This window comes from Gopherus flavomarginatus, chromosome 2, assembly GCF_025201925.1.
Source record: "Gopherus flavomarginatus isolate rGopFla2 chromosome 2, rGopFla2.mat.asm, whole genome shotgun sequence".
Classification (NCBI taxonomy): domain Eukaryota; kingdom Metazoa; phylum Chordata; order Testudines; family Testudinidae; genus Gopherus; species Gopherus flavomarginatus.
In genome coordinates, this window is record NC_066618.1 from 296,353,408 (window position 1) to 296,369,170 (window position 15,763).

The 15,763-nt window shown below is 46.9% G+C and overlaps 1 protein-coding gene across 1 annotated transcript in view; it reads left to right on the forward strand.

The window, feature by feature from the left end:
* Window positions 1-15,763, forward strand: part of ADGRB1 (adhesion G protein-coupled receptor B1) — a 383,634-nt gene that overhangs the window by 164,557 nt on the left and 203,314 nt on the right. Inside the window, exon 3 of the mRNA XM_050940709.1 lies at window positions 6,258-6,416. Coding sequence (XP_050796666.1) covers window positions 6,258-6,416 — 159 coding nt within the window. The remainder of the gene's footprint in view (window positions 1-6,257; window positions 6,417-15,763) is intronic.

Consider the following 15,763-nt stretch of genomic DNA (forward strand, 5'->3'; position numbering starts at 1 on the left):
TCAGAAAATTGCTACAAGCATGATTCAAGGTCTGGGAAACATGCCTGACACTGAGAGACTGAAAAAGCTCAATCCATTTAGGTCATCCAGCAGGGGCTGGAATGATGACTTGCAGTAGCATCCGCCCAGGGGCACAGCTAAGCCATAGGCCTGACTGGCCACCCAGAGGATGACAGCAAATCTGCTTGTAAGCCCAACGGCAACAACTGATCTCTGGCTGCTCTGTGAGATCTCTTCTGTGCCTGTCTTCTTCCCAACTCTCTCTACTTCCAGCTCTACTTCCCTGTGTTTTTCCTGACTTTGGCCCTGACCCCTGGCTTCGATCCTGATTCTGGCTCTGACCTATTCGCTCCAGCGCCCGAATCCTCCTCCGACCACTAGGCATGACCACCCATGTCCTGATGTGTGACAAAGGGAAGGCTAAGTGGCGACTTGATCATGGTCTAGAAGTAGCTACACGGGAAAGAGATTTCTGACATTAGATGGCTCTTTATTCTCAAAGCAAAACAGCATAACATCCAAAGGTTGGAGGTGGAAACAAAACAAATTCAGATTAGAAATAAGATGCACATTGTTAACAGTGAAGGTAATTAACTACTGGAATGACACACCTGGGAATGTGGTGGATTCTCCATCACGTGGGCTTTTTAAATCAAGGCTAGACGTCTTTCTAAAAGATCTGCTCTAGCTCAAACAGAAGTTATGGGCTTGATGCTGGGATTACTGAAAGACTTTCTGTGGCCTATGGGATGCAGGAGCTCGGTCAGGATGATCATGATGGTCTCCTATGGCCTTGAAGTCTATGAATCTAGTAAGGAAGGATGGTATTGTTGTTCAGGGATTGGCTGAACCACATACATCCCATGTGACCTTGGGCAAGTCACTTCATCTGTCTGGTGCCTCAGGTTGTGTGTAGAATGAAGACAATAGCATTTCCCTATCTCTGAGAGGTGTTGTGAAGATAAAAGATATTAATGGTTGTGAGGTGCTCTGATACTCTGGTGATGAGGGCCACATGGGTACCTAGGTAGATAATGTACAGAGCTCGAAGCACTGCAGTGACTGTATGAGGTCACTGCACCTTTAAAACATGAAACACGTTGGGATGCCCCGTTCAGAATAGACCTATCAGCTGGAAGAAGCTGCAGCTGATGCTGGTGGGAGACTGAATGCCCAAATGAAGTGGGGCTGGATGTGGCTTGTAAACAAAGACCGTCTCACTGTGCTGACTGGATTGTTTTGGTTTCTTCAATTCCTTGCTGCTGTTGTCTGTATCCAATTAAAATAATTGTCATTAAATTAAAAGGCACGATTGACTGATTAGATTTTGGGAGATGTAACAGCTGCCAGCTGTGAAGTTTATCTCTGGATCTTGATGTGAACTGCCTCAAAGTTCAAGCAGTGACTTGACGTCTTATTTCAGTTCACCGGCATCTTCACACGGGGCAAACTGTCCTGCATAGTGTTGTGAGTTCAGTGGAACTATCCCAGAGGCACCTCTACAGTTTAATGACAGAGTTCCAGGAGGAAGTAGGCCAGCCTAGTACTAAAAACAATTGAGTGTCATAAGTGGAGCGGGGTGAATTGTTTTCAGTGAATAATTTATTCACTGAAAAGTTCAGCTTCAGGTCAACCAAACGGTTTACAAATTCAGCTCGAATTAAGTGAATAGGTTTGGCTGAAAAAAATTGGGGGCAAATTCCAAAAAAGTTGAAATTTTTTGATGTTTCATTTAGAAAATAAGTTAAATTTAGCTCTTTTAAAAAAAACTCACCCCAAATGGGTGAAAAAAATCCCCCAAATGAAACAAAATGTTTTGTTCAACCTGAAACTATTCCCCCTCCCCGAATTTTTGTTTCAGCAACTGATCCCCAAAAAATGAATGACTTGCCCATCTCTAGTCCTCATCACAACTGGTTTTAAATAGAATGAGGAGGATCCAAATGGTCTTTACAGAGTGGTTAAAGGCCAGCAGTGGGTCGTGTTCACAAAAGCATTCAGAACGTTCCTGTTGTCATCCGTTTCACATTTTGTCCTATGTACATGCTGGGTTGGGACCATCCTGTCGGAGAAAACCAGAGCCATTTCTGAGCAAAAAGTGTGTGTGATGACTGCCGTTTCCAAGTTATGAATGGGGGGCTGAACTGGGGACCTCCAGCGCTAAATGTATGAGCTGCCTGTAGAAGCAGACAGGCCACCTAATGAGATTTGCAAAGGTGCCTAAACAGTTAGTCACCTAACCCCTATCAAAGTCAAAACCTTTGAAAATCTGACCCTAAATCTCCTCAAATCATCCTTAACATACTCCTTTTCTCTGTGGATTGAGCACAGAGGGCAACGCATGACCCACACTGATCAGTGGGTTACATTTGCATGGGGAGAACTGGTGAAATGAGGTTCAGTGGGCAAAAGGGACCATCTGCATGGAATCCCATTGGCTTCAGGGGGATTCTGCATGGCCAGAAGGGTCTGGCCATATGGCTCGCTTTGCAGCATTGGGTGCTAATTTTAGACCTATTGCTATGAGTGGCGAGCGAGAAGGTTTACAGCAGTAAGACCATACGGCAAATCAGTTCAATCGTGTGCATATCTTGGTGGAGGCAGTATAAATCCTTAGATATTTAGGAACTTCCATCACCTCCGCTGGTTGGAGCCCAGAAGTGCAAAGGAAGCTGGGAAATACAGGACGGGGGTGGGGGGAGTTGGGTGCAATAAAAGTTATTCATTTTTTTCACCCCTGAAAAAGAGACTTGCTTCCTGTGGAGAGGTTGAGAACATGGCAGTTCTTATTTTATCTGAACCAGCTCAGCCATTTTAGTGGTACAAAGAATTAAGAAACCAGGAGTCTGAAAGACGAGGCTAGTTAGAAGGAATCTCATTCCTACAGCCAGATCCTGGGGAGATTCTGTTAATTAATTAGAGTAAGCAGGAGCATTGAAGTCAACCTCACTGTATAGTTATTATGGTTTTTAATGGCACCATAATGGGTTGCATCATAAAATGCAGGCCTGTTTCAACAACCCATTGTTAAGCAGGGGGCCCTTTGGTTGGCAATCGGTTTGTATGACTAGTGTATTTTATTTAACACACTGATACGAAATTACTTTTTGATGCATTCGAGCGATTATGCATTTTGCTTAACAGTGAATCGAAAGGTGTCTCAGACGGGTAAATCACGGCCCTAACAATGGCTGCATGGTGCCTGCCTTTGCCGCTCCCCCACCCCTCACTTCAGCTCAACCAAGGAAGGGGGAAAAATCCTTCTGATAGCGTGTGAGAAGACTTTATTTGCCCTTGTCTGGTTAAACGTGTCTGGTTACCGATATCCGATTGATCAGCTTGAGCAAGACATCAGGATACCTGCCAGTCTGTCACCAGCCTTTGATGTGCTTGAAACACAATCCGTCTCCCATCAGGAAACGGAAGAGACAAGCTTTCCCATTAGCGCACGCCGTTAAGAATGACACTGGCAGGGAAAGTGACTTTCAAGGGAAAGAAAATCTCCTTGAAGGGCAAACACAAACAATCTGCTCTGGGCCAGTAACAACCTGCTGAGACTATTACAAACCCTCTGACAGACATGGTCATTATCCTGGGGCTTCCTCCTAGTCCATATAGGTTCTTATACCGCACTCATCACTGTAATACTTGAGCACCTTCCTGCAGGGCATTAAGCAACGAGGCCAATGTCTGCCGTGCACTTGTTCTCCACGAGCATTATTTGCCATGATTGCAGCAGTTCAGAGCACAGGTGACCCGGGGGGGAGGTCATATTTATGGAGATGTAGCAAAACAGTGATTATGTGTTGTTAGAATGCCTGATTTGAAGCCCATTGAACCTAAGTGAAAGATTCCCATAGATTTCCACCAGGCCCAGAGTGAAGGAATTCCTGGTAAAAATCTAAACCGGTTTTTTAACATGCTGATGCAGAAAAACTGGAGGTCAGTCGGAGAGAGCGTCTAAAAGATATTGCTCTCATTCAGCTGGGGAGCAGCTTGGGGCAGGAATGGTCTGTTTTATGTTTTGTACAGCTCTGGGCATGCTGCGAGAACATGGGAAACGGCGGCCTGAGGGCTGGAAGGCATGACTTCTTAGGAAAGAAGAATGAAATATGTGTTGTGTGTGTGATAGTTAAAGAGGGACATGATAATCCCCGTGCAGGCATGTGAAGCAGATGGGCGGTTATTTAGCGTAGAAAGAGATTGGGATGAAATATAAAGAAAAGAAAATGTTTCCTGAATATCAGTAACAGTGAGAGCTGTCAGCTTGCAGAATAGTCTCCCAAAGGAGGTGAATAAACCCCTTCCCTGAAGACTTACTAGTCTGGACAAAGCCAAGTTAAATAGGAACTAGGATCCAGAAACTCTAGGTGCAATTCCTAGCTCTGCCACAGACTCACTGTATGATGTTGAGTCAGTTACTTAACCTCCCTGTGCAGCATTTTCCCAGTTGTAAAACAGGGTAATAATAATATTCCCTTTCTCTCCCTCTCTGCCTGCTGTCTTGTCTGTTTAGAATGTAAGCTTGTCAGCTCAGGGACTGTCTAACTGTGTCAGCGTACAGCACCGAACACAACGCAGCCTTGATCTCGGTTGGGAGCTGTCGGTACTATTGCAATGTATAGGGAAGAATCCTGCAGTGGCTTGTGGGACAATGAGCTGAATGAATCCGAGGCTCATTTGCTTCTCTGGTCTCTATAGGCCCGTGAAAAAATTAAAAACAATTTTCCTCTATTTGATTTTTTTTAAATCTAAATTAAGCAAACGAGCTCATTATCTTTGTTTTTGCCTGAGTGCCGCCCAGTCGCTATGCTGACGCCAACTTGACCTGTGCCAGCTTCAGATAATTAGAGAGAGAGAGAGCAGCAGAATAGACAAACACATGGAAACAGACACTGATTTAATGAAGGTCGACCCCTGTTTTAGCTGTGGGTCCAGGAGAACAGTGGAGGATGAGGAAACCACTCGGAGGGGGGCCCACAACTGTTAGTGGCATCCAGGTTTGAAACATCAAGCACAGATGCCCTGTCTCTGACTTGTTAAATACACCAAACAGGAAGCAAACTAATTACCAGGGGAGGTGAGAGAGTCTCTGTCCCCTGAAGTGTTTAAATCGGGCCTGGATGTCATCCCAAACGGAGACTCCAGCTCGGCTGGGATTGATGCAGAAATTAGTGAGTTAAATTCTCCAGGCTGTGTTATGCAGCGGGTCAGAGCAGACGATCAAAACGGTCCCTTCTGGCTTTTAAAGTCTGTGCCTGTAGCACAGACTGCATTGATTCTTGGGCAGCCTAATGGTGAGGCTAATGCTCAAGTGGATCATGAAGCCTGAACTGCCTGTTTGCCCCTAGAAGGAATAATCCCGCGGAGATGAGATTTACATCCGTTGGCCTGGGCAGCATAGCCAGCCGTATTCTGTGGATAAGTGGAGCACTTCTGACTCCAACACTAAGCATGCTTCTAAGGGAGAGTCAAACAGCTCCCTCTATCACCTCCGAATGGGTCACGCTCAGGTTCCTTATTTATCGGCGTTCCACTCGATTGTAAAACCTGGCTGGGGACCAGCCACTGCCCCAAGCCCCTTTCTCTCTAAAGTGAACGTGAGTACAGAGGTGTATGCATGTCACATTGCAGAGACTGGGAGGGAGCATTTCTGACCGGTTTCAGAGGGAACGGCACCTCGAATACAACAGAGTTGGTGAACGAGGGTGGTGAGCAAATGTGTTTCCATGTGTGTGTGAGAGAGAGAACGCACCGCTGCCTCCTGCTAGAGGGAGTCAGGGCTCTGTGTGTGTGTAAAGAGAGATGAAGCCCTTGACCCAGGGTCCATGTGTGTCAACTCCCCTGGGCAGATTTTGGATAATCTGCCCCAGGTGGTGCAATGGAAGGAATCGCTCCTGAGGATTCTTGTGCATGGGGCAAGGTTAGCAGTGATGTTTTCGCAGTGTCCGGAAAGGGGAGACACACTCCACCAGGCGGGGGAGCTCTCATCATGTCCTAAATCAAGGAGGTGGGGGAGCTTTCCCCCAGCTTTTGGCAATGGAACTGCAGCCCTCCACCCCACCCCTGTACTATACCCCTTGCCTGTGCCCTACTCCGGTTCTAATCCTGCTTTATTGGAAGGCTCAGCAATGGATGCTACTTGGTTGCCTTCAGGGTCTGCTGTAGGATTTCCTACTTCACCCCCTTGCCTGCTGCTTCTTCTCCACCACCCGAGAATGCTGAAACTGATGGTTCTTTTTCTGGGTTTTGCTCAGGTGGCTGGAACCCTTGGTCCACTTGGGGAGACTGTACTCGAGATTGTGGGGGTGGTCTCCAGACACGCACCCGAATCTGCCGGCCCATTCCCAACGAAGGCCTTATCTGCGAAGGAGTGCTGGAGGAAGGAAGACTGTGCAATAGAAAAGCATGCAATAGTAAGTGAGGCATGTTCCAATGCACGGGGGCGAGCCATCCGGTCTCCTAATCATAGTCTGTCACCGTCAGTAATGAAGGCGTTTCAGACACAGGGTGAAATTGTTCAAAGGCTGCATCTGAGTAACAGTGCATGCTAATGTGGCAAGGAAATGTGATGCCGGGCTGGGCAAAATGCACATGTTAGTAGCTCTGCCATTGCCTACATGGCCATCTTGCACGTATTTTGCCTCTCTGTGACTCAGTTTCCCCATCTGTTAAAGTTCCCCCTCCTTTGTAAAGCGCTTTGAGATTTACAAATAAGAAATGCCCAGCAATAATGATAAACAGAGCAAGACCTGGTTACTAGACTAGTGGATAGACAGGGCAGGAGTTTCAGAAAGGCAGATCTCTGTAGGGACTAGAATCCTCACTGTACACACTGTCCCTTAGGGTCTGTCTACATGCACACAAAGCCTGGGCTTTGGCTCAGGTTTGAGCCGAAGCCCCCTTTTCATCCACATACAAATCAGTCGGACTCAAGTCAGCAAGCAGGCAGGACCGGGGTCCTAGGATCCTGGTAGGGGGACAGGTCAGAACCCGAGTTCTGCTGTGACTCAAGTTTAAACCCTGTCGTTTTGCAGTGTGGACATAGCCAAGCTGCAGAGCTGAGCCGGAAGGTCTGCGTTCTGCAGGATGGACATGCAATGCAATGTGGATGCTCAAGCATGGAGCCCAGGACCCACAGACCCATATCTACAGTGCAGTGTAGACATATTAGTGTTGCCACTTTCTCTAGAGCAGGGGTGGGCAAACTACGGCCTGGGGGCTGCATCCGGCCTTCCAGATGTTTTAATCTGCCCTTGATCTCCTGCCGGGGAGCAGGGTCTTGAGCTTGCCCCGCTCCATGCAGCTCCCAGAAGCAGTGTCATGTCCCTGCTCTGGCTCTTATGCATAGGGGAAGCCAGGGGACCCCGCACACTGCCCCTGCTCCAGGCACTGCCCCCGCACTCTCATTGTCCAGGAACCACAGCGAATGGGAGCTGCAGGGGCAGTGTCTGCAGATGTGGCAGTGTGCAAAGTCACCTGGCTGTGCCACCGTGTAGGAGTTGGAGGACAGACATGCCTCTCCTTCTGGGAGCTGCTTGAGGTAAACACCCCACAGAGTCTGCACCCCAACCCCGTCCCATGCTCCAAACCTCTGCCCCATCCCTGATCCCCCTCCTGCCTTCTGAACCCCTTAGTCCCAGCCCAGAGCTCCCTCCTGCACACCCACCCCAGAGCCCGCACCTCCAGCTGAAGCCCTCACCCCTCCCCCGCACCCCAACCCCCTGTCCCAGCCTGGAGCCCCCTCCTGCACCCAAAACTCCTCATTTCTGGCCCCACCCCAGAGCCCGCACCCCCAGCTGGAGCCCTCACCCCCAACTTCGTGCGCATTCATGGCCCATTATACAATTTCCATACCCAGATGTGGCCAGTGGGCCAAAAAGTTTGCCCACCCCTGCTCTAGAGGATCGAGGGCGATCTGCCAATGCCAACCAGCAGAGGGATGTTGATGATTCAAGCCTGTGTCTTCAGGCACCTTCATTTCCAATGCTTCTTTTGCATTAGCCAAGTAGGGGGAAAAAAAGAAAAGAAATCTGAGCCTGGCTCATGTGAGCGGGCTCTGATTATAATTATTCCCTTCTTTTTTGTTTCAAATTTGCAGAGAAGTATGTATGATTAGGTCCTCTGATGAGGCAGATAACCGGGGAAAGTTCAACTGTCTTCAAAGGCAGGGAAGTGGACTCGCTCACAAAGGCGAAGTTAAAATAGAGGGATGTGAATGGATTTCTCTAATAAGGGCTAAAATGATTTCATGCATTTTTTACCACTTCCATAAAGTTAAATCATGTTGTAATTAGAGGTTTTTTTTAAAGAAACTTTCCAGTATATTAAACTTCATCTTCTCCGGTTCCTTCAGCGGATTTGTCATTGAGGCTCTGTCTAAACTAGAGAAGTTTTGTTCACGTTTCCCACAATCGCTAGTAACTTTGGAAGCGCTAGTGTGCATGGTCAGCTGGCCTTTAAAGTTTAATATTGTCCCTTTGGTTGCGTTATCTGAAGGAATTTAACCTGGGACATCTGGATCTAAAAGTACAAGACTGCTTGAGCTAAAGGACTATTTTAGCTCAAGGCCAGCAGCAGACTCTCTTGAATATCTGAAGGTATGTCTCTTCTGTAGTCAGAAGTTGGACTGCAGCGTGTAGAGACATATCTGAGCAAGCTTCGATCTAGATAACTCCAATAACAATCGTAGTGCCATCCTGGCAGCATGGGCTAACTGTCCAGGTACAGACCTGGGACTGTTGTCCGTGTTGCCACGGTTTCATTGCTAGCTAGATTAGCTAGTTCAGGTACGTCTACATACATTGCACTCACACCTCTAACTGCAGTGTAGACTTGTGCTGTATGTAATCCAGCCAGGGTGGATTTGGTTTAAACCAAATTGATTTAAATCACTAGTCAGGAAGACTCGATTTCATCATGGATTTCTACGTAAAAGTGGATTCTGAAATATGTGGCTCAGACAGTTTCACTTTTGTTTCTCCTGCCTGTCCCTCCCTTCTCACATTTATCTCCAGACGTCTTCTCCTTGTCAGATCTGTTCCGCCCCCACCAATCTTCTATGCACTGAACTTTTTGAAACTTTGCACTTTTAGAGAGCGGTAAGGGATTGACACTGTGTACATAAATTTGCAGAGGGGCAGTAGGATTGAGGTCTGTTATTTCTCACCTCTCTAGATTTATTTATTTAAAAACATTTTTGCTGTTAACAAGCATGTTATCTCTGGAGACACAAATCCACAGTTTGAGAACTGAAAAACTAAGCATCTCTGATGGTATCTTCTAGACTGAGCACTGAGTCCCATTGAGTAGATAGAAAGATTAACCAAATAATCTATACAGAAGCCCCTGGAGCCCCATAAAATTGGGTCCCTAATCCATGAACTATTGGAACTCATTTACAAAACTTTCCTTAAACATTACATGAATATATTGTCTCATACTATAGAGTTAGAATTTATAATCCCTTTTCCATGGTGAGATAGATATCTTTGATCTATAATGTATCTTAATTAAAACTATCTTTAAATAGGTTTTTTCTTCAAAAAGCATTTTATCAAAAAATCCGTTTTAAATTAAAATAATCCAATTTTTTGATTTTTTTTTAAAAGTCATTGATTTTTATCCACCCTGAATCTAGCCCCTAGACCAGAGGTTCTCAATATTTTTCTTTCTGAGCCCCCCCTCCAACATGCTATAAAAACTCAATGGCCCACCTGTGCCACAGTAACTGGTTTTTTACAGATACACCTCTACCCCGCTATAGCGCTGTCCTCGGGAGCCAAAAAAATCTGACCACGTTATAGGTGAAACCGTGTTATATTGAACTTGCTTTGATCCGTCGGAGTGTGTAGCCCCACCCCCTGGAGTGCTGCTTTACCGTGTTATATCCTAATTCTTGTTATGTCAGGTCACATTATATCGGTTTAGAGGTGTACAAGCGAGGGCCGGCGTTAGAGGGGGTAGCAAGCAGGGCAATTACCTGGGGCCCCACGCCACATAGGCTCCCATGAAGCTACATTGCTCAGGGCCGTGGGATTCAGCCCCGTGCAGTGGGGCTTCTGCTTTCTACCCTGCTGGCTCTGCTTGGTAGCCCCTCTGAAACCTGCTCTCCACCTCTTAGGGGGCCTTGGACCCCTGGTTGAGAACCACTGCCCTAAAGAACAGGTGAAAAGCCACATGGGATAGGTCTACGCTGCAATAACAGCATGTTGTGACTGGCCTAGATAAGCTGACTCAGGCTTGCAGGGCTTGGCCTTCGGGGTTATCAAGTTGCAGTGTAGATATTTGAGCTGGGGCTGGAGCCCTCTCTCTGGGACCCTCTGATCTCAGAGCTTGGGCTCTGGGACCCTCTGATCTCAGAGCCTGGGCTCTGGGACCCTCTGATCTTAGAACCTGGGCTCTGGGACCCTCTGATCTCAGAGCCTGGGCTTCAGCCTATGCCAGCACATCTGTACATGGCAATTTTATAACCCCACAGCCCAAGCCTGGGGAGCCTGAGTCAGCTGATCCTGGTCAGCCGCGGGTCTTTTAGCCACTGTGGGTACATCTACACAGCAGTTGAGAGGTGTGATTCCCAGCTTGGTCAAATGTACATATGCTCGACTCGCCGGCACCTAAAAATAGCAGTGTGACCACGGCAGCTCAGGCTAGCCACACCTAACCCCTGGATATGTACTTGGAAAAAATTCAGAAAAGGGCAAAAAAAATGATGAAGGGTATGGAACGGCTGCCGTATGAGGAGAGATTAATAAGACTGGGACTTTTCAGCTTGGAAAAGAGACAGCTAAAGGGAGATATGACTGAGGTCTATAAAATCATGACTGGTATAGAGAAAGTAGATAAGGAAGTGTTGTTTAGTGCTTCTCATAACACAAGAACTAGGGGTCACCAAATGAAATTAATAGGCAGCAGGTTTAAAACAAACAAAAGGAAGTATTTCTTCACACAACGCAGAGTCAACCTGTGGAACTTTTTGCCAGAGGATGTTGTGAAGGCCAAGACCATAGCAGGCTTAAAAGAAGAGCCAGATAAATTCATGGAGGATAGGACCATCAATGGATATTAACCAGGATGGGCAGGGATTGTGTCCCCTGCCTCTGTTTGCCAGAAGCTGGGAATGGGCGACAGGGGATGGATCACGTGATGATTACCTGTTCTGTTCATTCCCTCTGGGGCACCTGGCATTGGCCACTGTCGGCAGACAGGATACTGGGCTGGATGGACCATTGGTCTGACCCAGTATGGCCGTTCTTATGTTCTTAGTGCATGGCTGTGAGCGACTCGCTTTACCCTCCCTATGACCTATAAAATGGGAATCAGAACAAATACCTCCCCCAGCTGCTTTTGTGAGGCTCCACTCAGGAGCTGTAAGGCATTTTAGGCTCTTTGGATGTACAGTGCTACAGAGTTGCTGCAAAGTCTTGTGATTAAAAGGAGACCCCTTAGCCCCATTCTTTCAACCCTGCATCCCGCCTCAACAGAGCACCTGCTTCCACTGCCTGTAAACTGGGCTCTGAATTCCTCTGCTGGTGAATCTGCCTTCTCTTCTCTGGCTGTCCATTTCCAGTGTATTTTAATATATTTCTTAAGATCTGTTTACAAAACCAAATCATGACCTCCAAAGTGACTTTAATAAATTCTATGTATGCCCTCCCCCTTCTGTTTCCTCCTTATTTTGGCACATGAAGCAGTCCTGAAAGGAAGTTTTTAAATTCTGTTTGTGTTTGTTTAGGAAATACCAGGAATTGTTAATTCTGATCTTTCTCAGTTTTGTTGGAGTCCTTCATAGAGGTCATAAATTCATAAAGGCTAGAAGGGGCCATTGGAATCATTTAGTCTGGGCTCCTGTGTAATACAGGTCAGAGAACTTCCCCAAAACAATTCCTGTTTGAACTAGAACATATTGTTTTTTTAAAAAGTAAATTAATGGAGATATCCTATCTCCTAGAACTGAAAGGGACCTTAAAAGGTCATTGAGTCTGGCCCCCGGCCTTCACTAGCAGGACCAAGTACTGATTTTGCCCCAGATCCCTAAGTGGCCCCCCCTTAAAGACTGTACTCACAACCCTGGGTTTACCAGGCCAATGCTCAAACCACTGAGCTATCCCTCCCCCCCAATATAGTAATCCAATCATAGAAATGTAGGACTGGAAGGAACCTCAGTGGGTCATCTAATCTAGCCCCCTGGACTGAAGTAGGACTAACTATTATCTAGATCATCCCTGACAGGTGTTTGTCTAACCTGTTCCTAAAAGCTTTCTATCTGAGTTTAAAAATTACCAGTGATGGAGAATCCACCCCAACCTTGGTAAATTGTTCTAGTTGTTCATTACCCTCTCTGTTAAAAATGTACACCGTATTTGCAGGCTGAATTGATCCAGCTTCTCTATGGTCACAGAGACATGTATTGCAAGCTCCCAAACGTCTTGCCAGCACAACCCCATTTTAATGATTTATTTCCTTTCCTGACCCCAGACAGCACGCCGGGTGCCATTTTATTCTTCAAAATGCCATTCTCCTTAAAGCATCACCTCTTACGTATAGTGCATAGGAGGTCACGCTGTGCAAGGGGGTGCCATTTTGTAGAGCAAAATGATGTCCTCCTTGCATCGTGGTCTCACACGTACCGCGCATGTAAGGTCATGCTGTGCAGAGCAAAATGGCCTCTTCTGCCCACTACAGATTGTTGTGGCCCCATCTGCTGAAGATGTGACCCCGTTTGATGTCCCGACCCACACTTTGGGAACAGTTGTCTTACCAGAAGGAATGCTTACTTAAAAAGATGTCCTTTTCTGCAAGTTTTCATTAGGCATCAAAGTTAGAAAGAAGTTAATTTTTAAACAAGAATTTTAAAGAATCTGACTGCAAATTCCATTCCCTTTGAGTTGAAATTAGTGAACAGATGCACCCACCAGCAGGTGACCCACCAGCTAATGACAGGCTGTAGACTGTATAATATAGATATTTCCATTGGCTTGACCCATTGTCCCTGCCTTCCCATGCATATCTCAAATAGTAAAGTTTATCACTTGCTGTTCCTCCCCAATTTCCCGAAGCACCCATGGCTAAGTGATGTGCTTCGATGCAGGTGCAGGTGTCCCTCATGGTGTCCCTCAGCCTTAGTGTGAGCCATGAGCAAAGCCTGGTGCCCAGAGATGTCGAGGGATGACTGGACTTGAGGCTAAGCGCAGACTGAAAACAAACCTTCATCTGCTAGCAGCAGCCCTGGTTAGCCAGGATCTTTTTAGCCATTCAGCTTAAAACAGTTAATCTGAAGGACAATGTTCAGTGTTTGTTATTGTTCAGTTTGTTCCTTGCTAGAGGCAAAGAACCCAGTGATATCCTCCCTCCTAACTCAGGCAGAGAGATTTCTGCCATCTGTTGGGCTTGGCCAGAGCTGCTATTTCATAGGGAAAGTCGAGCAAGATAGAAAAGGCTTTGGGGACCAGCAAGCTTGTCCTGACCCTTTTGGATCGAAGGGGCGACAGCCGTTGTTCTAATGGCCCAGCCCTGCCATTTGGCGCTAAAAGCTCTGATCACTAACAAATTGGCGTGTTGAGTGGAGCTGCTGTTCACGCGAGGAGGCTGACTCCGGGCACTGACGGAACTACGACAGCAGAGTGGGAAAATACAGACAGGGTATCTCACATCCTAATGCTAGTGCCCTGCACGCCCAGAATGACCAAAGATGTCAGCATCCCCCATTTAATCCTGGGAACTGAAACTAACAAGGGAGCCAGCTGAAATGAAGCCATCCAGTCTGGCAGAGGCAGTGTGAAACCATCACTGACATTTATGAATATGCCAAACAGGCACATACATCTTTGCTCCTAATGTAAAGACAACCAGGGCCAAATTCTGTCCTGGTTACACCGGTGTAAACCCAGAGCAACTCCACTGATTTCAATGGAATTGCTCTGGATTTACATGGGGGTAACAGAGAGTGGGATCTGGCCCTGAAAGTATAACATTTAGCTATGCATATGTTCAATCTGCCATTCAAAGGAGTACGGCTCATACTCGATATCTACCACCACCCCCAAATTCCAATAAAAATAGGCCGTTTACTGGAATCACAAAGGGAGACGAAACGTCCTCTATGTGTGAATGTATCTGTTCCCTGCAGGCAAGCCTGGGATTCATCAAGCTAGAACAGCATCCTGTCCTGTACAGAGGAGCCAGCTGCTGTTGCCAGCAATACTTTAATTATATTTCTCCTTCAGAGAGCACTTCAAAAGTTTAGTAACTGGGACTCACTGATCACACCTGGCAACATTTGCACTGGTTTTGAGTGCCCAAATTGAGCCAACTGGGGCCAGTTCCTCAGCTGGTGTAAGCAGACAGAGCTCATTAAAGCTTTTAAGAGCTGTTGAAGAAACCCCTTTCTTAATGTTCTCCCCATTACTCCTAGCTATGCCTCCTTGTAGATAATGCCTCTCCTTCCTTTGTGTTTACACCACTCTGGCGTTTGCAGCCTCTTGTGGTGGCATCCCTCTTTCAGTTGTTTCTTAACCAGCAGAGAGAGATTTTTTAATCTTTCTTCATAAATCCACCACTCTAGCCCCTTATTTTTGTTGCTCTTTTCTGAATCCCTCTATTTTTTTCTTGTAATGAGAAATGAATGCGGATCTCCAGCTGTGGAATGCAGATCTCCAGCTGTGGAATGCAGATCTCCAGCTGTGGATGCCCTGGAACCACGTAGAGAAGGACTGTAACCCCCTTGCTCTGCGAGGCAATGCCTCGGCACATGCAGACTCCTTTTGCTCATCTTGCACTGCAAGCTCCTGTCTCATTTACTGCACACTCATCCCTAGGTCTCTTTCAGCACCACTGCTGCACAGGTCTCTCCTTCCCATTGAATATCTGTGCTGGGGATTATTGCCTTCCCCAGATATTGTTTCTAATGAAAGTCTCATTTGGTTATTTTCTGCCTATGTTTAAAACTTCTCTGGATTCCGTGGTGTCATTTCTGTGTCCTCAGTGCGAGCTCCTCCACCGCTATCTGTATGGTTCCTTAGCCTACAGCATAAATGACAGATCATTTATGTAGATAAGACCTAAAATACCACCAGACTTAACACTGATCCCTGTATGACCCTCCCTCTGTTTGCTACATTGCCGAGGGGGCTGCTGAGTTCCCTGCACCCGGGTCGCATCTGTGCCCCATTTCCCTTGTGTCACTCCCCTAACAAAGCTCCTGCAGACTGACTTTGGGCTGGATCCAAATCCCATTGAGAGTTTTTCCGTGGACTACACCGGGAGCTGGATCAGGCTCCCTTTATGCAGGGCGAGAGAGTGACTATTTTTTGGATCACCTTTCAAAGCAATTCCAAACAAGGCCCAGGGGGAATGTTCCTGCTTAGTGTGAAAATAGGACTGGATTCACCCATTTTACACTGGAGTCACCCCCTTGATGTCAATGGAGTGACACAGGTGTAAAAGTGGAGTAAGCCAGTGGTGAGTCAGACCCTTAGTGGGCACAAGGGCTGGCATTTTCAGCCCGTGGTCCTGATCAGCTGTCACTGGGTGAGATATGGCAGCTCAGGCCTATCCTGTCAGCAAGGGAACAAAAGCAATCGCACAACTTAGCAGAGACCAACACGAACCATCAGGAGACTCTAATCAGACAGAAGCCAGACACGCCATGGCAGGTCCAGTCAGGGAACTAACCCCTTGGAGACAGCCTGGGAAAGCAATGGAACAGCACGGAACGTGTTCCTAATGAGACCCCCTCGACAGATTAGTAAATAGACCGCTGTGG